We start from the raw sequence: 24,466 nt of genomic DNA, 5'->3' as shown, positions 1-24,466 counted from the left end.
CTTATTTTTCAGAAAGTCTAAACACTAACCTGAGATCAGCTTGGGAAAACGGCAAAGAAAAGTCACTGTTTGTCTGAACATCAGCTGTGAAGGGCTGCTGTTTAACCTCCTCCCAGCACCCGATGGCAATAGTGAAGGTGGATGCTGGCATTGGCATAGTCACATAATAATACCAGCTCAAGATACCTGTGAGCAAAAAGAACATTTGTGCAGAATCATCAGTCACAGCACAGAGCCAGTACTTGGAATTTTAATGTACTTGAGATTTTGGGCCAAGCCTCCCACTGTAGATACTCATATTTTTGTTAAAGAAGGGAAAATTTCACTGAGACACATAAAAGTGGTCACATAAACTCACCATGGATTCACTATTGTTCCCTTCTGTCTGCAACTTCCTATATTTACAATATCTCTATCTTTAGATTAAGTGCTACTATCTGCTGATACCTTCATCTATCCAAAAAAATCCATAAATGGGATGTTATTAATGCAGCTTAATATGATTGTACTGTTATTGCCCAAGAATCACATTAGATGTGAAATCAAATAGGATCTTTAAATCTACGCACACACACACAAAAAATTAACTCTTACAACCTTGGATCGCCACTTTTTTTGGTCGTAACTATACTATCTAGTGCCGAACTCTTTTCTTTGTGTACAAAATGGATAGGTAAGGTTTAACAAACAACAATAATGAATCAGACCTGGCAATCTGAGATACCTGATATGCCAACCAGGCAGCGAGAAATCAAAGCTCAGAATCAGATGTGATACTGCCAAAGTCAATGATTTGGTTGTGACAATCCAGGAGCTGCTATAACAAGATTAGAGAGTCTATTTGAAACCAAAATGATGACGATCTTATCAGTATGGGAACACAGTGCAGGAAGACAGGGAGTACAGTATAGGATGACTATATCTGTGAATTCATTTGGATAAACTGGAGGTTGTTTTAGGACATTATACTTTTCATTAATCTAAGCCTTGCTTACATTTGCCTTCTGTCCCTTTAGAAAGGGTAAGATTCAAGGTTAACATGTAAGGACTTATTTATGCCCACAAATACGGTTACTACATGATACTAATAGGTTAATTACACTTGGAAAGAGGCTAACATGAGGTACAACCTGCTGAATCATGTGCAAATAAGAAACCATGGAAACTATGGAAACATACTGGCTTTAGTTTGCTTAAGTGATAAATCCAATATTAATACATTTGCAATAGAATTCTGAACAGAACTATGGAACATTATTAAGAGAGAAAAAAAAAGGAAAAAAAGAGAGGGGGGGAATCAATCCAATAGCTGCCACAATGCACAAGGGGAGAAAAGAAATAACTGCACAGCAAAGTATCTCTGGGTTTCCTAACTTAAGTCCAAGCTACCCAAAGGAAATGCAAACAAAGAAAAAGCTTTTTGCTTAGCCTCAAAGAATGTTGCCACCTACTACTTAGTACAAGAAGGCAAAACTGTTTGCAGAGTCCTGTAGGAGGCATGTAAAGCCTCTGCTTCTTATAGGCACTGGCAACCACTTGCACTCCCCCACTCCATTCCCCTTTCAGCAAGATCCACCATTACCATCAAAAAGCTTTTGTCTGTATTGCCAGCAGAACATATATTACTCCTGTAATTTTCCCTGATCTCTCATCAGCCTATAAGCAGAAGGAACTTACTTGCTCCAAACACATGAGAAACAAAGAGGGTAAGTGTTTTGCTAAATTGCCTTTTTTTGGGGGGGGACTAACTTACAAAATCTAGGAATGAGCCATGGCAAGCAAATCCCACCTTGAGAGAAAAAGGTCATCCAGGACAGCACTATTATTTTGAAATTCCAAACTCTTGATGTTGAGAGTTTCACTGAATATGGCTTGGCCATTGACTTAAACTGGTACGAGAACAGGCCCAGAGGCAGTCTACAATATTTTACTTCGCGTAGTCACCGTTAAACTAGAAGGATTACAAAATGCTCCATGCAGCTGTGTTACTAGTAAAACCTCAGAGTTAAATAGCAGTGAAGGAAGAGAGAAAATCTGAGGAATCGTAATGGAAAAACAGCAATATGTTTTCAACTGGGTTCTGAAGCAAGCCTTAAAGTCAAGAGGCAGCAACACAGCAAACTGTTCCAGGCAGCAGGAGGCGTAAAAGAGAAGGCTCTCACAACAACACTGAGGAGACTGTCTAAAAGCAAAGGGAGGAGGCTTGTGCTATGCAAACAGCGGGAGCAGAGAAGGTTACAGTGAGAAACGAGTTTAGCAAGACAGGCTGGAGCAGGCAAGACTAGAGAGTGCTTCAAAAAACAAGACGGGTAATTCGAACAGAATGTTAAAGGGAATGGAGAGTCATGTTAGCGGTCCAGAGAGCAGAACAGCATATACTACTTTCAGAAGTTTACATGAATTACCAACCAACACATGCTACTGGCAGCAGGGGCAAACCTTGCAAAAGCCTGGAGGCACCAAACACAAAGGAAGTTCGTTTTTCTTGGTATGGGCTTTCACACTTTAAATTAGGATTCCTTAATGAAAAGAAAAGCAGCTGACATACAGATCCTTCACTTTTCTCCAAGCTCCCTACCTTTTTCTGGGCATTATAGAGACCATGATACACCCAGTACAAGATCTAAGATTTATACATCCAAATGCTGTTCAACCACCCTACAGAGCTTTTAGGTGCCTTCCCCATTTGTACCCTAGCATTTTGTAGGATAACTAATAAATTTATCCTACAGTTGCTGTGCCTTGAAGAACTGAAAAGAAACCCCACTCATTGGCATGATAAGCAAGTTCTCTCTATAATGTGTTCACTGATCAGTGACTGAACTGGTCTTTACATAGGCAACATTTCTCAACAGCGACCACCACAAAGTCTTGTTTCGGAGTCCAGCTCTCACGTGTCTTCTGTCTTCTCTCAGTGGTAAGGCTGTCTCCCAGCTCTCTTTTTCTCTATAGGTCCAATTTCCTTCTTTAATTTTCTTCAGATCTGTGGGTTTTGCTTTGTTTTCTTTTAGCTGTATCCCTACCATGCTGTGCTCTTCCATGCTCCACTTGTTTTCCCTTCTCTCCCTTTCCCCTGCCTCCTCTCTGTTTTCCAGTGGCTCCCTTGGAGACAGCACCACCTCTAGGGAAAAGAAAAGCAGTGCAGCTGAAGTGGGGAAAAAAAAAAAAAAAAAGAACCTAAGCAAGGGCACCTTGGGAAGACCAAGAAATTAGGGAGGGTTTATCCCATGGGAAAAATAGTGGGAGAGCACCCCATTCCTTTATTTGTAATGCTTATTCCCTCTACCTACAATCAGTCTTGATTTAACAGCAACCTGTTCCCTATACATAATTATTTTAGGCAACTCAAAATATTTTCTGACAAGTAATTTTGAAAATCATTTTCCCCAAATTGATTTTTTTCCCCACTTCTTTAAGACAAATCTATCATGTTATAATTGCACAAACCATGCAAAAACAATCACCTATTGTATGAAGTACAACTGGAAAATATCCCATTCAAAATTATTTAGGAGTGCATTTAACAAGAGTTGGAAATTATAAGCTATAAGTGTGCAAAAAAAAGATTTAAAGGCAATTTATTTCCTGTACTTGAAATAATAATGATGAGGTAATTACTTCCTAGAATTTTTAATGCATTTAACTATCCTTGAAGCCATTAAAAATTGTTTTCGAGTCCTGCTGAGTCCATTATAACTAAAGAAACACCTGAGAGTCAGTATCTCTTAATGCCTGATGCAAGAGAATTAAAATATTTTTACTTATTAGTATCTTTCCTCTCAAATATTTGCAGTAAAACAAATATGATGACCACAAAATATGGATGATGTATATGATTTACTTAAAAACCACAACTGTTACCTTTAGTGGAAAAGAGAGTCTGCTTAGAAGGCACAGTACCACCACTCAGCATTTGCTATACAAAATGAGAGCTAGGACTAGTACATAAAACTACAGCTAAATAAAAAATAGTTATTCTCAAACTACTATTTGGCTGGGGCACCCGGATCAAGCACCCTCTAGCTTTTTGAAAACGCTAAGTTGGAGAGCTCTCTGAGCTTCACTGAAAGCCAGCATTCGCCGCTGAGGGCCCTCACTCATGCCAGTGCAGCGGTTCCTCCCCAGCACAGAAGACACAGCAGCATGTGAGGAGCCAGCAACTCCACATGCTGCAATACCTGATCCAGGCTGGACATCAATCAACACGAGCACTGGACTGTTTTGCCTGCAAAAGGTGACAGGAGCACCGAAACAAGGTGGTGACAAAAGCTTGCTGTCGCTAGCTTCAACATGGGTGATAGCTTCTCTAGCACCAAATATCTTGCCACCAACAGAACACATCTTTTTATAGCTGGAATCAAATTGAAACAAGATGGAAACTCCAGGACTACAGGGGGATGGGGGAATCGCACAATGAGCAAGCCATTGGATTTCACGCCAAGTTGTTGAACATCTGTTTCTTGAACATGAATCAAAACAAATGTAAAGGGGTTCGTGACTAAATATATTTGCACGTTGTGTGTGTTGTGTTAATACGCTGATGGAAAGTAACTCTGGCAGGTGTTGAAAAAAATGTCCTATGGTTAAATGGTTCACATTACATATGCATACATACATTTTTGCGTGCATGCACATACACACCCACATATATATCTACACACACGCACACACACACATATATATATATTTTTTCAGTGTTTCCTGTAAAACTTTTTCCCCAAGGGCATCGTCAGTTGCATTTTTTGACAGAAACATTTTTTCCACTCTAAATACCCCATTAGGAATGAACAATATTTTTAGGCACTTTTAGATCACATTCAAATGGTTACTACTTGTACTTGAATAAGCACATACACATGCAAGAGGAAGTACACTATTACCAAAACCTCTAAATACATGTGAGAAATGAGAAATCTGCACATACGAGAGCACATAGTCTAACCTATGCGTAGCAATCACAGCAATTGTGCATCTAGAGATGTAGACCAGTGAAGCAGCATGCAGATCTCAGCTTAAAAGCAGGAAGGCATCATCCTTGCTGATTTTCTCTTGTTGTCTGCGTGCAAACTTTTTATATTTATGATTTTTAAAGGAAAAAATCATCTAGCTAACTTGTAATGCTATCCATTCACAACTGCTTGTCAAAATGCTTTTTCTATCCAAGAAACTGCATTTTTTAAAAATACATTTTGAGATTCTGCCAGTTATGTATGATTTTATGAACAAACATTACAGCAATAGCATATTATATGTAAATGCTTTGGGAAAACTCTTATATTCATTCAGGCCACCCTGAAAGGCTTTTAAGGCTGTATGTATAATTACATAATGACAAGATCCATGTGGCCCAGGTCATTTAACAGTACAGACCATTTTGAACTTTAGCTCTTAGAAGTCCTCCTTACTAACCAACTGAACCTGGATTTCTAAATTCATTAAGAGTTTTTTCAAGGCTTCATATTAGCACTTGAGCTTTGAGTTTGTTTTTTGAATCATTCCTCACAATATTGCTCCTTTCCTCTGTAACTGCTTCGCTTCTTTTTACAAGTCCAAAGAAGCTCTTTAACAGTGACTTGTCATTTTTACCTGTAGATGAGTACCAAAATAATGGGGCTCCTGTCATTAATTGAAAAGCTACTGACGCACGCAGTCCCTAGCACTTTTAAAGAAACCCCACAACCCTCATATCATGATATCATAATTAGGATAACTAATGAATTGTGCGTGCTGCATAAAGCCATATGTGGAATCTTCCATACTACAAGGAATTCCATCTTGGGGAAAGAGGGAGGAAAAACTGTAAGGGCAGAAATACATGTGCTCCTGCTGCTTCACTTTACTTCAGTTCAGTAAAGTTTAGCAGAAAAAACATTGCCACTGCCACATGGCTCCCAGAGAAGCCAGCTTTAATGCTGCATTTGGTTCTTCCCAGTGCACTTCACGCTTTTCACTCAGCACATCATTAGTACAGTGAAGCTAAAATGAGTCATTTCCCCTCAACTGGTCTTTCCATTAAAGACTTCTTACAGTATTTCTTGCTTTCATGGAGCTCTTAGGAATACAAATATACCAGGTTAGACTTTGGAAAATTTTAAAAAAATAAAAAGAAAAGAAAAAAGCTTTAAACTGACACATGAATTACCAAAATAAACTGACTCATTGCAACTACTACAAAGTTTTAAGCAAAAGTCCCTTCTATTCTGCACAGAATGACAAGGCTGACTTGGAGTGACTAAGCCCCAGTTCTGTCATTAATGATAGGGTACCCTGATGTCATTTTCAACGCTCCATCAACAGCATTTAAAAAAAATGTTTTTCCCCCAAATTACTTCTTCTTTAACTAAAAGAAAGGTATAGATTCTTAATGGGTTCTTTAAATTACAGAGTGACAAAACAGTGTTGATAAGGAAATAATTCTTTCACAACACCACCTTTTCAGCTAGCTAATTGGTCTAAGAGAGTATCGATTTTAACTGACCTATGCCAACTTACAATGTAGGAAAATCTTTCCCAGGTTTCTATTTCTAGAAATTCACATAAGCATCCTCCTTGATCTTAATATTCAGACCAAGTAGCCACTATTGAGAGACTGACAAGCAACAACTCATTAGCAAAGTGTGAGTGTGGATAAAATTGATTACACAATGGTGGCAGAGCTGTTCTCCCAGACTGAAATCAGAAGCACTCTTGTATTCTTGATGCCAAGACAGGAAAGTATTATTGCATGAGTGAGCTGAGCAGCTTATTGTAACAGTTTTCCTCATTTCAACAGTAGAGACAAGGCTTGGAACTGGCTTTATGTATGGCCAAAAATAACCAGGTGGTTCCATATAAACAGATTAACTGATGGTTCTCAAATCAAGGAGACTTCATTTTTTTCCAAGAATAAGCTTTAGAAACTCTTGTCTCCTTTAAAGGGAAAAGAAAATTTTATTTCAGACACACTTAACACTAACCTTCTCCTATAAGCTATTTTTCATCAACCAAAATTTGAATACTTTTCACATAATGAAAACCTTTGCCGAAAACATCAATGCATTCTAGAGTTCTTTTGGCCAAAAGGAAGCAAAGTTATATACATCAAAAGTAAGCCTGAGCTACTTTTCAGGATTCAAATGCTTCAGTTCCTCAATTTAAAGAGCATTTTGGCGATCTCTAAACATAGGCATCAGTCCCATTCTGCAAGTGCTGAGAGATTACTTTCTCTCCTCACTATAAGCTATGAACAGCTTTGAAGGTTTACAGAAGAGACCTGTTCATCACAGTAGTAGCTAAAAAGCTCTTAAATTTTACCTAATAGCTGGACTTGGGCAAAAAGTAAAACAAAGCAAAGTAATTGGTCAGGTCAGAAAAAAAAAAAGTTGATCATTTCTGAGGCTATGTAGATGGCATGCAACACCACCTCGCTATAAGAAAAGAGGTGTTGTAAGGTTTGAGAGCCTGGAACTTGCCTACATGTTGTTACTGTCAAAAAAAAGCAAAAACAGTTGGTTGACATGTGCTGCCGGACACTTTTCCAGGGATTCAGAAACAACAGCTTTCTTTAACATCATTTAGTAACAAGATCCTTTTAAAGACACTAACAAAAAGGTTTGTGGAGCTGAGACTGATGTGCCTTTTGTTACCCAAGCCTTTCCTACCTTGCTAGAGGATGACTAAGTATTAAGATCTTCAGTAACTGCAAAATGGAGACTTTCAAAAACGTTCAGAGGCAGGCCTTCTTGCAGAGTTCCAAGAGCTTCTTTTATTGGAGTGGATGAGATATGGAGCCTACATTCCTTATTTCATCTATTTACAATTAGATTATATGTCTGTAGAGATGGAGGCCTTATCCAAACATACACAGCATACCCTTTCTCCTTTACAAAGGGAAATGTATGCATTTATTTAAGGATTTAATCTTACCTAAATAAAATTTTGAATAAAGTTTAGAAAACCTTTAGAATTTACTTCCCACTCTGTGGGAGAAGCTATCCCCCCATCAGCACAGCCCTCTAAAAGTTGGTGCAGTAAAGCAAGTTGGATTCATCCCACAGGATGCTCCCATTCAACTTGCCTCCAATTCCAGGTGCAAGATTTAAGCTGCCTGAGCAATCATCACTGTCTAAACAGTCAGCTGTCTCCTCCTGTCCACAGAGCTGTGTTTTCTGTAACTCCACTGATGAAAGTAGATTAAGGTGAGCAGTGCTGCTGTTTGCTTCTGGGAGAAAGCGGGTGGAAGTAACAAAGAAACTAGGACTTCTTTCCTGGGGCTAGTGTTGGACCAACTTGTACTTRAACTAGACCTTATTAGGGAGAGGTAATTCTAACTCTTAATATAATTAAGACAACTTCTTAACACAGATGAGTGCTGCTTCCATAAATCAGGATACATATTTAGAGGCTCGGCAACAGAACTGCTTACCTAGAAAATACTGACTCTGTGTGTTAGGCAATCTCAAAACCAATGTTGGCAAGACATACTTTGTATAATTATATGTAATACTGCCTTAAAACCTTTCTTCTCTTTGCAGACAGAGGTTTAAAGAATGAAGTATAATCAATACAAAGGAAAAATGCTTGCTTGGTTATAGTTGCCCAAGGTATGATCTGCCAATGCCAAAAAAAACAAAGATCAGATTTTCAGGGCACTAATGTGCTTCATCCATTTCATGTTTTTCAGGAGTCAAACATGATACAATGACAGCTTCCAATCATTGCCACTCTGATCTACACATGGACCAGAGAACTAACATTGGATGTTTAATCATCTACCAAGGCTTGGAGCTGTGAAGAGCCTGATATGGTACTTTATCTGCCAAATCTTTAATTGCACTATGATTAATCCCAAGCCAATTTATGATGAGTGAAGCCCAGGTCTGGAAAAGGTAAAAGGAATAAAAACACAGAAAAAGGAGGTAGAACTAGCAAAATTAAAAGGCAGAAACCTTGCATTCTTACTAAGTTACCCTGAGACCTTGAGCAGGTAACATTTCCAAAGAAAGACAGGGAGACTAAAAAGATAGACATGTTTTAAGTGCTTTTAAGGCTAGGAATTCTATTAAAACAAAAAATCATACAATTACCTAGCTATACTTCTAATTATAAAATTATTTTAAATACTTTGCTATAGAACATATATTTCACCTTCTTGAAGCTGGACAGGTTCTGCTGAGTTTTCACCGCTCATCAATACAACAAAGCGTGCAGCTGTTCGGACTGTAGCTTGCCATGTTGACAAGGCAACAGGTGGCTCTTGGCATGGGAAGAGGGCTCTGTTGTTTATTGGTGATCCCATCGTATAAACACATGGCCTGGATGGAAGCAAAAGAGGGATTGAAGTTGCTGTTGGAGTTACTATAGAAGTTATAATAGGAAAGACTGAATTAAGTTTCCTGTCAAAAATCAAACCTATGGTGCTACTGTTTTTAAGCTTCTCAGCTACGTAGGTTTCAACCCAGTCCGAGATGAACCAAAGTACTATCTCAGTTATTTAAGACAGGATGAAAAAAAGCAAGATTACTACAAAAATTTTTACATACACAACAAAAAAATAACTCCAGTCTTTCCATTCTCCTGCTTCTGCGTGAGCCACTCAGCTTCAGACAAGAGCTCTCAGCTGAGCCTGTAGGGCCAAGCAAAGCTTCTGAACATCTTCTAAAGCCACCAACATCCACAGCACTTGCCTGGGGTCTTCAACAGGGACTTCCATTGCCATTAAACCCATCACACTGTACAGCTTGGAGGCTCAATCCAAGTTAGTGCAGTAGGCCAGGTCTTGAGCCTCTCCCCAGGCAAAGACTGAGTAAGTTGTGACCTTCTTACCTTTCTTCTTTATGCAGTAAGGAAGTGCAGGCTAGCCTACCTGCCTTTCAGGATTTCAACCACAGGACATAAGATGAGAAGAGGATATTGCTTCCCTCTCTGCCAGCCTGGGCCTCTTTCCAACTTTCCCACAGAGCAATCTTCCTTGTGGCATTGCGCGCTCTGCAATTTCTCTAGCCCTCTTCTGGCAGCCTCTTCAGCTACTGCCCCTTTCCTATCTCAGCTGCAATTTTTCAAACTTGCTGATTTCTTATTAGCAGCCTAGCCACAGCTGGGAAAGTAACAAGGCCTTTCATTAACCCCTTCCAGATTGCTACTACACAGAGGTAATTAATCTCATTTTGCCATTTTTATTGCATTTTTACAGTTTCATATGATTTCTAGTACTCGCATAACACCATCCCTTTGGATTCAATCATATAACAAACAGTTTTCAAATATAAACTACATAAAACAAACACAGTCAGCAGGTTTCTCCAGCTGAAGAAAGAAAATCTTGAAAGCATCACTTGATTCAACTGTGTTTTTTTTTTAAAACCCACGATATTTAAAGCCAGTATTGTGGGAGCACAACACATTATTTTGCAAGTGCTTGAAGCTAAAAATATCCTGATCAGTTTGTGCCATAATTTGAGCAGAAAAATCATCAAAACACTTAGGAAAATAGGAGACAAGTTGTTAGGGCAAAACCTCTTTAGCAATTGCTAAGATCTGAGTATCTTGTTTACTTCTCCCAAGCAGCTCCTTTATTCAAGTAATTTCTTACCTAAAGTCAAATCTAGACTGTACAGAGGGAATGAACATGGAGATATCAATGGCCATGGATGAAAGATATTATGAAGCTGATTTTGCCCTTTTTAATCAAGTGTTGTGTCCTACTGCATCGAGCTGTCCATGACACAATCAAGTATTGTGGCTCCATTAACTAATGCATGTTAGCTGAGCTGCAGTAGCTCTCACATGTACCTTTAACCCACAGTAAATGCAATCCATCTAAATGCAGTTAAGCTGATCTATTTTATCTTAGACTTGTAACAGACTAGGAGCAAACATGGGTCAGTCACTATGATTCAGCTGATGTTTAGCACTTTACTAAACTAAGATAATTTGAGCATGTATTTGAGTCCTCGGTGATCTAATCTCAGGGAACAAGCCTCAGAGTTAAGCAATTTAAAGAAACTTTTACAGCTTTTCATTCCTAAATATTTGTGAAGTTTTATCTTGCCTCAGTAAGACAGGGAAGAAACCGCAGTCTAAGCAGGCCTGTTCTTAACACAAACAAACAGGAAAAGAAGAGAAAATAGTCTGGCTCCCCCTGCCATATATCAGACTAAATAGAGGAGGACATAGATAGCCAGTGGAGCTCAGAAAGATAACCACAGTGGGGAGAAAGTCAACTGGTCATCTCTGTATGCTACTTTACCCAGTAAAACATCATGCAAAGCTAAAGGTAAAAGGCCATCAAACTGTATAAATCTCTTGTTAGCTTGCATCTCTTTGCAATTAATCTCCTAAACCTGAGCTCGAAACCAAACCAGAAATACTTAAACAGGTTTTCTCCCAGAAAAAGAAATAGTGCATGTCAGCGAGTGCAGGAGAATTAGTTTCAGAGAAGTAAGAAGAGCTTGCTCTTTCATTTCCTAGGAGGTTCTGCTTCCTCTTCACAAAGTTAGCAGAGACTGGACCTATTATTTACCTTAAAGCACATGTGGGCTGGGAGGGCACAGGGAAAAATGAATGGTTTCTCATTCATGAAAACTGTATTAAAAACACAGGATTATTAAAAGGGACCCTAGTTAAATTTATAGAAATGATAGGAATGTTGTGTTTAATGACTAACATCAATACATTTTATCAATCCATACATTTGAGAAGGCAGTTTTGCTGGGTGCCATTGGTACACCCTGGTCTTAAGACCAAATGCAGGGGATTTCCCTATCCTGAAGAAATTCTAGAGGGCACCACTACAATGAATGAGCGAACAGGCTGGCAGAACAACGCTGTGCTTACATGCTAAACAAATTCACCTCCCAAGGCCTGTCAGGAACTCAGTACAGCACACAGGAGCTAGCAACACCCACTTCAAATGGAGAGAGAGGTTTAAGTTCTCAAAGCAGGGAAATGGATGAATTCTTTTGTATTGTACCCAAATGCGCACATAATCTATGACAACTATGAAAAATCCAATGACCGGATGTCCCATATTCATATTCTAAATGCCCAAATCTCAAACAGATAATAGCACATCAATTAACGGCAGAACTGAAGAGCAGCCTCTAAAGCTCTGTAATTTTTTTTTTTTAAGTTGGTATCATTTTAATGTTCAGAGATGGAAACCCAATGTCAAACACAATAAAAACATAACATGAAACAGATGCTGTCTAGACTATTAATGCAATCTCACTCTCAGAGAGCACTTTTTACCTGCAGATCATAAAGTGATTTACAAATAACTTCAATACCATTTTGCAGATGGGAAAAATGAGACAGTGAATAGACTTGCTCAGTGCCAGTGTTCAAGCCGGGCCTACAGCCTTAGTTCCTAGCCTCTCAGTCCCATAGCTTTTCCATTTCATTAGGAAGCCCCATTATGAGAAATAAAAATTACATATTGCATAACTAACGTTTTTTCCTGAAACATTTTAATGTTAAAATAGAAATAAAGATAGGTCAGAAGTCTCTACAATTAAGACCCAAGTAGAAGGGGATTTAGAAGGATGGAGACAGATTGGTCAAGTATATAATCTATTTTCAAAACAAAGTCTTCTTTCCACTCTTCGCCTTTCTCAATACTATTTTTGTCCAGATGTACTTATTAACTTCATTATTTCAACCTAAAATTTATTCAAATATGTCAAAGTCTGCTGAGAAAATAGCAATGAAACATAAAGTTCTAAATTTTGAAGGGGAACTGTCAGAACAACAATTGCATCACCTTTTAGTTAGATATTCATATATTCATGGCATGATCACCTGGAGACTTACTGATTGACAGCATGCTATCAGCTGAGATGTCAGCTAATACTGAACAGTCTCTTGTTCTGCTTTAGAGAGGAATTTATAAGATGAACTGATGATTATGGAGAAATACTTCTCCTTTCTCTGGGATTTTTAATCAATTTTCACCCTTAAATATACCTTCAAAGATTTTTCTTCTTTTTTTTTTTTTTTTTGCTTCCCCTGACAAACCTTGTTTTACTTTGCTATTTTTTGATTGTTTTCTATCAATAGATAGAAAATTGGTGTTTTTTTCTACTTTATCACTACCACTGCAAGCAAGAAACTTAGTAGTTCCTTTCCTTTTTCCTGCTCCCTCTCCTCTCTATCTCTCTTCTTTCACTTTTCATGGTCTCCTAACTTTCAAATCATCTACTTGGGTAAAATTTTGTTATGACAGCCAGAATCATTCCCATCACAGGTCAAAAGAGATAAACAAACAGAATACAGCACCAGCAGATAAGCAGAGAACTGGAACTATTTGCCTCATTATCTGTCTGTCCCAATGGAAAGACAAGTGTCTACAAAACACAAAATATGTGTCTGATCACTCACTTGGCCAACTTTATGAGTAGTAATTCCCAGTGACCAACAATCCAGGCCACTGGACTATCAAGCACTAGTTGCCATACTCTTTGGTTGTGCGTCAGGAAGAGACTTGGGGCAGGACATTGCTCCACAATCTCCCAGAGCCAAAGAGTCTGATGAAAATCTGAGTCATTCAACTCTAATTCATCTATATTCAATATATTTTCATAGTGAAACCAGTTCAGACCATCTCTTGGCACACGTCCCTTTCCCATGAAAGCACAAAGCATTTATAATACCAAACTAAGCTACTAAAAGTTAATAATAAATGTTCAACTGAAACTGTTCTCTGAACAGGTTTGTCTTTGAGACACCTGCACTCAAACACCTAAGTCGCATCCTATGTGGCTCAACCTACTTTTGTTACTGCCTGTCTGAAGCTTTCTCCAGCAAAATGCCCAGCTCAGCAACTCTATCCCTGTGTTAGAAAAAAAGGGACTCTTAGTTCTTTAAATGTTGCCTCCACAAAAGGTGGCAACCTCTTGCAACTGCAAGGCTACTCCCTGTGAAACCACTGCTGTTTGCAGCTGTTTCTTATTCAAAATTACATAGTGTCATGAAGTACAGTTTCTATGAAGCAGCAGGATTTCCTGAGACCCAAATCATACCAGTTTTTTTGTTCTGCCACGTGCCAATGATTGTCATTGGATTCCAACAGTGCAGGCAATCTTGTTTGCATTTTTCTGCTGAATAAGACACCAGTTGATGACTACCTATGCCTCTAAAGCTATTCTCCAATTTAAAAGTACTAAATACAATTACGAGATGAGTGACTTTTCTGGTAATCTCTATTATTCTGATGCTGTTTTTCCAACAACTGGATAGACACATTTCTGAACTCCTACCTCACTGCAAATTTCTTGGGCTTTTGCCAACTAATTTGTGGCTGACATGACAGGTACATCAAATCTGCTTTTCCTGTATATAGTATGCAAAATCTTCTGTTCAAAATTTGTATTTTTTGGTACAGATATCACTAGAAGCAAGAATGATAAAGTTAGGACAGGGTAGATCTTTTCCACATTCAAAGTAAATCAACTTATTCTGCTCCCAGGAAGCAGTTTGCCTCTAATAATAAGGATTTTTTTTCCACTTGCCTTGACATGTGTTTTTGGCAAATGTAAAAAGTCTAATAGCTTCATCAGTGTTGTTATGAAAAAAATGCCTATATTTGAAGTCACATATCTGACCAATCCTTTAGGTTTCTCATTCCACGTAGGCCTTTTAATACTACTCTGGTAACATGTTAGGAGTTGCCATCCTATTGCCTTTAAACACAGTTTAATCTAGTAGCTATACACCCTGTTTAAATTAGCAGTAAAGACTGAAAATAACTGGTTATTGGCCAAGACAACAGAAGATTTACTAATTGCTTTATCATTTCCACAGCAGTGACCATAAAAATGCAGTCCCTCTGTCTTTAACGATAAGACAGTTTGCCTACGGATATGAACTGTGAGACAGCTGGACTTTCTCAGCTCTATTCTGAAATCGAAAGCTGCTTTGTTTTCTTGCCCCTCAAGTTCACACACACTCTTGAGCGATGGTTTGTCTCCCCATCCTCCACAACATTGCAGATAGTTAGGTTTTCCAACATATTTACTATATGCTTACTTTGCATATTCCCTTTATTGTGCTTCTTTGTCCTCGCTGTGCACATTTAGCAGATGCTTGAAAGAAAATCACAATATGAAACCTTGAGTTATACCTACTACTATCAATTGCCAGTTCTGTTTTTAGTATTTGCATCATTGTTTCTGGCAGCTCACTGCTTGACCCTGTTTAAAATTCCTGTGCATCCCATCTGAAGGACTGGAGCTGTTGCCAAATTTTGTTCATGTTGCATGCACACTGCTTAATACTCAAAAACTCTAGCAAAGCACAGTAATCAACTATATTTGACTTTTCTCATAGCCCCAGTCTTGCCTGGGCTTGTGAAGCTATCTGAAAGTGTGAGGAGTTTCTGTAAACAGGCTTTGATCTCTGAATAAGCTTCTGCTTTGGGTCTTTTTGTTTGTATTGTTTTGTCAGTAACAGCACAAACTTCACTCCAGACCGGGCAATTTCCCCAGGTCTAGGAGTAGTCTCCTCTCTTTGAATACTGTTGCACACCTGGTTTTGATTGCTATCCACAACTCAGCAAGCACAGAGCTGGCTCTTCAACCTTCTGTGTTTTCACCTCCCTTTTAGATTTTAAGTTTGAAGCAGTTAAGTAACAATTTTACTGTTTATATGGAAAACAGTATTTACATGGTATTATTTCATTCTCAGCCTCCTCTGACACACTACAGTCTTCCCATTCTCATGCTTTACTGAAGCACCCTTGTCGTCTGTCTCCCTTCTCCCTGAACGGGTACCGTTCACCTCCTCCCCTGCCTTGCAGCTTTATAGCATCTTCCCTGGTGCACGGTGCCCACCGCTGCCTGCCTCTGCCCTGTGCCACAGGCATCAGCTTACTCCACCTACATCTGAATGGCGTTACTCCTGCTATGCCTGGAAACTTGCTATAACTCTGTAAAAGTATTAACTTTGCTAACATAAGCCTACTTTCTCACAGTCTTCCTTTTTAGCCATGACTGTAAATTCAGAAGAGCTATTGTAAATGTCTTTAAAAAAAAAAAATCACTTCTATCGTTGCCATCCATATTTCCAGAAAATTTCAAATCTGGAGAAACTGGTTCATTTTTCTACTCAGAGTCTGCCTGGTTGTTTGGTTGATTTTTCCTTTTTGTTTTACTCCTCCATTTTGCACTTGCTACCATGTGTAATCACTGACTCAAAGATGAGCAATCCGCCAAACTTCAGATTGTTCATTCTAAGCGTTCAGCACTGGGAACAAAATTATTCAAAATAACAGGAGACAGTTCCCCACAGCTGACAGCAACGATGTTAGGATTCAGTCTGCGACCTGCTTGGATTCTGGACCATCATATTCTCTCAAACTTTACCCATGAAGAGAAGCAACCTGTTCATTCCCTTCCTGTGTTTCTAGCATCCAAGAGCACAGAACAATGCTAACTAGTGTCAACTGAAAAATAAGTATCTGTTTTCATGACACGTACTCTAATTTGTTGCTTGAAACTGTTCAAATCGGACTCATTTTTTCAATTTCCACCTTTCATGGGTAAAATTTGCTTTGAAAATATCAGATACTCTATCAAAATGCAATGAATGACTCAGAATCCATAAAGGCTATAGGTCATACTATGTGTAACAGTCTGCAGAGACAAAGAAGATGGCTTTTTCAGAGCTTATCTTTGGAAGTACCCAAATTTATGAATAGTTCTTTTCACCAATGCATCTTAACAATTTCAACTTCTCTCCTAGAACACTTACCTGTGTTTCAAAACATACGTCTTAAAGACAGCCAAATTTGAAACAACCTGTTTCAAAGAAGAAATAAATCTCTCCCCTTTGCAGTCATCTCCCTGTAACTCTCAAATGTATTTTGCCTTCATATCTATGTACAGTTGCTGTGCTTTGCAGCTAACAAATAACTAGGAATCATGTCAGTCTCCCTTTATACCCATGTTTGGTATCAGCTCACTTGGGCATTCACCTCATCACTACCTGTCTCTAGTCCTTCAGCTGCCCATTAGGGAAATGCAAGACTATTTACAACAAAAAAACTGTGCTGCAGTTCAGCTATGTCTGTAATACATTTGAACACTGCAGCTGAAAAGAAGCATTAAAATGCAGAATAAGTGCTAGCATTAGCACTTTTACTACATGATAGATTTATGCTTGTTGTATTCACCTTCAAAGCTTGCATAGAGACAAAAGTATATCTTGAATTCTCTAAAAATATATTGATGTTTTAATTTAATAAAGTATTATAAAATAGTAGGCTAGACAGGTACAAAAATATTTTTATAAGATAAGACATTTAAAATGGTCAAACAAGAATGAAGATTTTACAGTAAGTTTTTGTTATAGTTCATTTCACATTTTTCAATATTTCCCATTTTGGGACCTCTCAAATCTGCACAAGGTTAATTCCTTCTAAAGAACTTCCCTGCAACTGCACAATCTTCCTTTTATACTTTCTAAAAATATACTTTTTCCATAGTATTCTTCTAAATCACAAATTTAAAGTTACGCTTAGAGTAATTCAATCCATTCCCTTTGTGTCACAGAATTTCTCTTTTTCTGTATATCTAATATCTAGGCCGCAGCCTAAAAAATAAATGCATGTGCTCAACTTTACTCCAAATAGCTTGACCTTTTCATGTATGCCAAGATAAACAATGCACAGGTAGCAACAGGATTAGGACCTAGTACTTAAAGCTTTCAATGTCATGGAATGTCTTTCATTGATGACTTTCATAACAGAGATACTCCTTCATTTCTAACCCCGCAATGAGGAAATAAGAACAATTCTATTCTCTTACTAATAACAACACAATTATTAACTAATTTATGATGGCACTAGAGGTGGCACTACGTAAGGCAGAAGAAAGGTGAGAGGAATCTCGCACTACAGGTGCTTTAATTTTAACCCAAATGTGTGTAATTCTTTTCTTAAACAATAAAGGGAGGGAATCCCAAGATAATATTTTATGCAATAAGGATTCTTAACAAAGATCATGAGAAAGCAATTATTCTGAAATATACTGGTAGCCTTGCTAACTCAACACTGCTATATGCTCCTAAGAGTTAAGCAAACCTGCTTAAATGCTTTGATTCGGCTGGCACAAAGCTTCTCCTTCCCAGCAATCAAAAATACTTTATATGCACTTTTCTCTCCCACAAAGAGGTTACTATACCTCCTAAATTTAGCTTTTATTTTAGAACAGTTTTTATAATATTTAATATTAGTAAGAATACCTAAACAAAAGTATAATTTTGCTTAAATCTCAACACTATCTTCTTAGTTTGTAACCCCAATGCTGTTGCATTGTGTTAGTAAAGAGAAGTTGAAAAACCTTGAAATAGAACAGTTTTCTCTTTGTTCTTGATGGGTATATTACAAATATTCTACTGAAGGTAATTTTTCTATTTTAATAATGATGTTATTGATCACTGTTAAAAGTTACTTGCCAATTTTATGAATGGATGCAATCTTCACAACTCTAACTTTTGGAAAGACAAAAGTGCGTATGTCTATATATATGTATATGTATGTGTGTGCATGTACATGTGAGCACGGGTGTGTGTGTCTGTGTGTGTGTCTCCCTGACACACACACATACAGACACACATACTCGCTTTCTCTTTTTTGCCCTCTTGTTCTTCTGTATAAAGGTCCCAAAAAGCATTTATCAAAAAAATCTTAGAAGGCTAAAGATAACCTCCCTTTTTGATCATTATGTAGTTTCTAGGATCAAAAGACCAAACAGGGAAATACTGAAATTCTGTGTGTTCCGTTCCTGTACTGAAAACTGATATGTGCCCTGTTATGCCCATATCAGGTTTCTATATACATATCTCAACTTTTCTAAACACAGCCCACAAAGCTTTGTTTGTTTTAACAGATTTTTGTGAATTACAATACAAGCATTGTTTAAAATGAATAAAATGGAAGTCTTCATAAAATAATTAATGCACAGGGTAAATTTCAGAACACTGTACAAACATTAAATCAGATGAAGCATATTGGAAGTGACTACCAAATGCTTGCTCTTTGTTATTCACTTGACTTTTCTTCAGGGTTAGAACCACAGATTATAGTCTCCTTTGGGAAAGGATTTGACATCTGCCTAGAAAGTACCATACACATAATTTGGAACAATTTAAAGAATTCCCCCATGAGAATAAATTGTAATAGTACTTCCCCTGTACCTTTTTAATGGGTTTTATTTATAGAAACAAGAAGAAAAATATGACAGAATTTTGCACAATGAGCTTGGCCACTATATTTTTGGGTTCATCGCATACAGAATTTTTCAAAAAAATTTAACAAGAAGGCTTCTAAGAACTGTGACATGAAAACTTATTTTCTGCCAGGTGGTAGATTCTGGAATACCCTACAAGTGACAGAAAATAAAGCAGCTTGAGACTATATGCTACCATCAGGCTACCTAACCCATGTCAAACTGTCTTTTCCTTTTTCATTACTGATTCATAAAATTCTATGTCTGTGTTCAACTGCCATGAAATGCCCCTAAAATAAGCATAAAGGTTTGGAGTGAAAGGAAAAAGAGTCAGAAGTTCCTAGTGATTTAGATGGTTTAAAGAAAGAGGAAAAAAAACCCAAAACTTCAAAGCGCACAATATTTTTGTGAGGCAACATACAGAAGAGGAGTCCTATACCAGAAGAGTGTAGCTAAAGTTAGTCTCAAAGACTTAAGTAAAGGGCAGGGAGATACTGACACAATGTATGATTACAGGTAATTGCATTACTTTTGCATTCTTCAGTCAAAACTCAGAATTTTTGTGAGTAAAGACATTATACTGTGTTAAATTTCCTGCACTCATACCCATAATAACTTTTTGGGGGGTGAGGTGGGGAGGGCATAAGGGGAGGAGGTAATGAATATAAGCCCCTGGGCTTGAGGCTGATCATGGTTTAGCAGTAAAGTTGCCTAAATACTAGATGTACAATTTAAAAAGGCTTCGTTCTCCTCCCTAATGTGGATGTTAGTGAGGAACCTCTCAATTAATATTAGCATAACTGAAATGAAAGGCAAACATAAATCTCTAGTTCAGGAATGAAAAGCAAATATTCACTTGGACCGATTTTCTTCCTCCTCGTCCAACTTTGCTCCAGGTTTGTAGCTATCACAGATTAAGAACAACCATTAAAATCGAGCTTTGAACATCACAGTAAAACAATGTTACAATTGTATATATCAAGAGCAGACTGTAGTTTCTCTCCTATAAAGAACTTATCTTGAAGATTTCTGTACAGCACTGCGTACTTTCACAAAAGCTAGATAATAAAAATTCTTACAGTCTCAGTTTGCAATTCATTTGCTATCATCAATGTATTTTACGTAATAGATGAAGGAGATTTTAAAAGTTGATTATGAGAGACTAAGCAGGAAAAGACTGTATCTCTAAACTTATTACAATATTGACAAAAGACTAGTTGGGGAGCAATTCTATCAATTATTATGCATACTGATCTTTATGCTGTATGATCAGTTCCTTAACACAGGAAGGAAAATGAACATAGAGTATTAAAGTGAAAATAACCTATTATGTATACATTTTCCTCCCTTAAATGACAATACCTTATTCCCTGTACACACTTATGTCCGATATACAACAATCATTTACTCCCACTCAGAATGAACAAATGCTATCACTGAGCCAGGCTTAAGGTCTGCAAGTACATTGGGGTTTCCTGAGCAAAGAGTTTACCTGCTCTCCTATAAGAGTGCAAGAGTATTCAAACCAAGGATGAAATTAAAAAAAGGGAAGAGACTGCTTATCCTCTTCACACAGCTGCTCAGCTGTGACTGACTCTATATTCTTGCACCCCTGTTTAAAATTAATGCATACAAAGCCTTTCAGCTAATAGCTACATACCTGCCACTCTGGTCTGTAGTCCATGTAACAGATCTTCCCTCAGGTTTGGTTTTGTACCATATTCTTATTGCATGAGGAAAGTCTCTTGGAGTGCGAATCCCCAATTTCCTTATCTCCAAGCTCCAAGTGCCAGTAGTAAACAGAAGCTCTCCACAGCCAGGTGCCTGGCTGCAGCGAGTGTAATAGTATAGCTGTTCCTTCCAGCGATCCGCAGGTAAAGTCACAAGTTCATGTACAATCTGATTCCTGAGATTTCCCAGCTCTTCAGAAGCATCAGTTAGCTTGGCAGACCTTGCAAATTTTTCAATGTCTGCCACAGCAGCAACATCTACCTCCTCAACCTTTAGCACGGATAAATCACAGCAGTCCAACACCAGCAAAAAATCTGTGCTCCCATGATTCTCTATGTCACAGCAGTTCTTTGAACTAGGAATCCCAGAAGCCTGTTCCCCGTTGCTATGGTTACCATTTTTATCAGAAGTATCTTTTTCACCTTTACCACAGACAGCAAAATCATTATATTCCATTGTAGATGAGCAGGCACTTAGATCTGTCACAGGAATGTGGCAGGGTTCAGATGCCCTAATTTTACAGGTTTCATCAAACTGTGACTGGCAGCCTTCTTCGTCAGTGCTGCTGGTTTTCCTGTATCTGCTCCCCGTCTCAAAGAAGAAAACTATGATGCCCTCAATAATTTGACTTTTAAAATCCACATCCAAGTCCAATGTATAATGTTTTACAAGCATGTGGCTAGTGTTGGCCATTAAGGGCAAGTCATCCTTCATGGGGTCTAGCTGCTTCTCCATGATCCAGTTTGCTAGGCAACTGTTTTACAAATTGTTACTCATTTTTTACACAAAGTGCTTCCAGGAAGAGCAAGGATATTAAGCCTTGCAGTGCCAAAAATAGCTTTTGACTAATATTACATTATTGAAATGAATTGGAGTTCCTCCACTTCTCTCTCATTCTGTAAAGGGAAAAAATAAAAAAACAAATCAGATAATCCTTTAACAACTGTTTCTGAAATGGATGTGTTAGAGTTGAGTTGCTTTTATTAAAAGTAGTATGGCCAAAAAAGGATTTTTCCCTCCCTCTCCATAGCATGGGATCAAGCTAGTTGCTTCAAGATTTGCTGTCAAGAACCACTAGCTTTATTTTTTCCAGAAGATCTCATGTGAATGTATTTCTAGACTGCTTTTATAAAATGAAAGAAACAAGCTTTAACTATAAGGTCTCCCGTTGACTCTCTTCTGCCAAAGTAATCCTTTAGAAAAGATACATTGTTATGCAACATCAAACTTAATTTATTACTACATTGCTTCTAGATGCTAAATTTATATTTCAAATTCCTTACCTCAAAAGATGGTGATTATTTTTCTACTGTGATTCTAAGTAACAAGCGGGAGCCCAAATAGCGTCATATGGCTTAAACTTTGAAAGTAGCAATTTCATACATACAATGTAACTCCAGGGATTAATATACTTTTCACATTACGACTGCTTGTATGTTTACTTCTAGTAAATTACAAGAAAATGAGCCAATTTACTAAGAGTGCATTCTAACTATTCCTTTGAGATTGCTCATGGAGATTTTTCAAATTTATAGTTAAATACTTAAGGTATATCATTACATCTTAATAGCTGGAAACCCATTAACACTCTGGTTAATAGCTTCTTACAGCAAACAAAAGGTCTTCTCACTGGAAAGAAAAATATGCAAACACCTATAAAAGGGAAAAAATACTAAAATGCATCAACATCTGTTGCAACAATAGCGAGAAGTTCATCACAGAAATTTTTAACTTTCACGCATTCTCTGTTTTCTTATGACTGTCAAGCTAAAATTACACACTTTAGCTTGCCAATGTCCTTTCTGACTGCTTTCTGGACTAGAATCGGAAATTAGAGAAAGGAAGATGCAATTGATCATTAAGACTCGCAGCTCTTTCTCTGTCTGTTCAGAGATGCATCCATATCATACAGCCAAGTCTGTTTTTAAGTGTCTTAAGTGACCAGATGTTCTTTCTGTGACACTGTTTCACAGCCTTGCCATAGGCTTCAGTAGCCAGAATCATCCTGCATGGAGTTCCCAATATCAGCACAAAAGAGAGTTCAGACTCCCCCAAGGAGTCTGCTATTGCTTTTGTAAGAATCCATGGGGTGCTGTCAAGCTAGCATCAGTGAGAGAAAGGCTTGCTTGTGCCAAAAAAATAATCTGTTCTGTTCCCCAAACTAACTTCGGGCAAAGTACACAAGATACAGCAAGCATCTCCCTTCTTTGATGGATTTCTACCACTCAGAAAAAACTCTTACAGGGATGTTGTTGATGAGGAAGTGTTTCCTCAGACAAGCTGAAGAAAACACTTTATTTCACTTTTATATCAATCTCCCTGCACTAAGAAACTTCAGCAAAGCTGTCCAGGCCACAAGGCTCACTCCAGAAGTCCGTTACTCAAGTATCCCAGTAAATTCCAAATACTCTGAAGAAAGAGATACTCATTGAATTTTTCAAGCTATTTCTAGTGGATATTTCTCTGTTCTCCATTTGAGAGAAGTTTTCCCAGATCCTTTTTCTGAATTTAATCATCTTATTATTCATCATAACTGTTTGCTATTTCAGGTGCTTTCAAATTTCATGCATTTTGCAAGACACTTTGCAACTTGCACTGCCTTAACTGATATGTACATCCATGTGTACTTTCAGAAGTCAATCTTGTATCAGGATCCAGAAACAGATTCACAAATTTCATCAGCGTCCCAGTGAATTCAGTGTAGCTTTACAAAGAGGATTTACCTATGCAGATAAGAGTGCAGATGTGTTTTGCCAGTTTGTCTTAAAACAAACTTTGAGGAAGGTGAAACATTAAATACCCTGAAATGCACATTGGGCCCTCATATCATAATAGTGATTGCTTCATACTTAATTAAAAGAAGTCTGGCAAACAGCAAAAACATGGACCAAAGGATTTAGGAAGACCTGTAACAACGGCTGAGTGAAGATTTTGCAAACCTCAGGTTGGTGGACGAACAACATCTGTAAGTATCACATGGCCATTACAGTAATTTCCCTATCTTGAAACCTAACTGGGAATAGTAGAACAATTAAAGGTTCTCAGTGCTGTGATGGGAACACTACGTCTGTGATATCTGTGCTTAATGCCACGGATTGAAGTTGATGTTATCTGGATTTTCATATCATGGTCATGCAGAGCAAGCAATGTTTGCTTTAAGCATTTTTGTACTACTGTAGAGTTATATAGATTAAGAACTATCAGGTGCATATTATAAATTAAAACTTCAAAAAATGTCACTTTTAGAGGTTAGCCTAAAACAACTTTTGGTCTATYTGTACAATTTCAGTTTCTGTAACTGAAACATACTTACTTCCATAACATAAATAAGTAGCCAAAAAAAACCACTAAAAAGCAGTTAAAAAAAAAATACTCTGAAGACAAACCTTGGAATTCTAAATAAGCCTCACAGCTGCAGCACATGCAGTTAACGTGAAGCAATTGTCCTCTAACACTCTTGTACTGGGCAGCTCTGAAGACTGTGAGAAACCGATCCACCAAGGATCACTGAAGGACAATTCAGCATCTTTCTG

At 37.9% G+C, this 24,466-nt stretch overlaps 1 protein-coding gene across 15 annotated transcripts in view; it reads right to left on the bottom strand.

Moving 5' to 3' along the window:
* CUNH9orf3 (chromosome unknown C9orf3 homolog) overlaps nucleotides 1–24,466 on the bottom strand; it is a 204,063-nt gene that overhangs the window by 167,345 nt on the left and 12,252 nt on the right. For all 15 annotated transcript variants that reach the window (XR_003257161.1, XM_026088441.1, XM_026088440.1 and 12 more), the window contains 3 exons: nucleotides 20,863–21,829; nucleotides 9,127–9,293; nucleotides 30–186 (listed from right to left, as the gene is read on the bottom strand). Coding sequence is in view for 14 of the 15 variants with exons in the window: in XM_026088441.1 (XP_025944226.1) it covers nucleotides 30–186; nucleotides 9,127–9,293; nucleotides 20,863–21,668 (1,130 nt within the window). In the remaining variant the exon portion in view is untranslated. The remainder of the gene's footprint in view (nucleotides 1–29; nucleotides 187–9,126; nucleotides 9,294–20,862; nucleotides 21,830–24,466) is intronic.

The sequence above is a fragment of the Apteryx rowi genome, unplaced genomic scaffold (genome assembly GCF_003343035.1).
Source record: "Apteryx rowi isolate R43461 unplaced genomic scaffold, aptRow1 scaffold_77, whole genome shotgun sequence".
In the NCBI taxonomy this organism is placed as follows: domain Eukaryota; kingdom Metazoa; phylum Chordata; class Aves; order Apterygiformes; family Apterygidae; genus Apteryx; species Apteryx rowi.
Note: the sequence above shows the minus strand (reverse complement) of the source record. Positions and strands in the feature narration are given on the sequence as shown.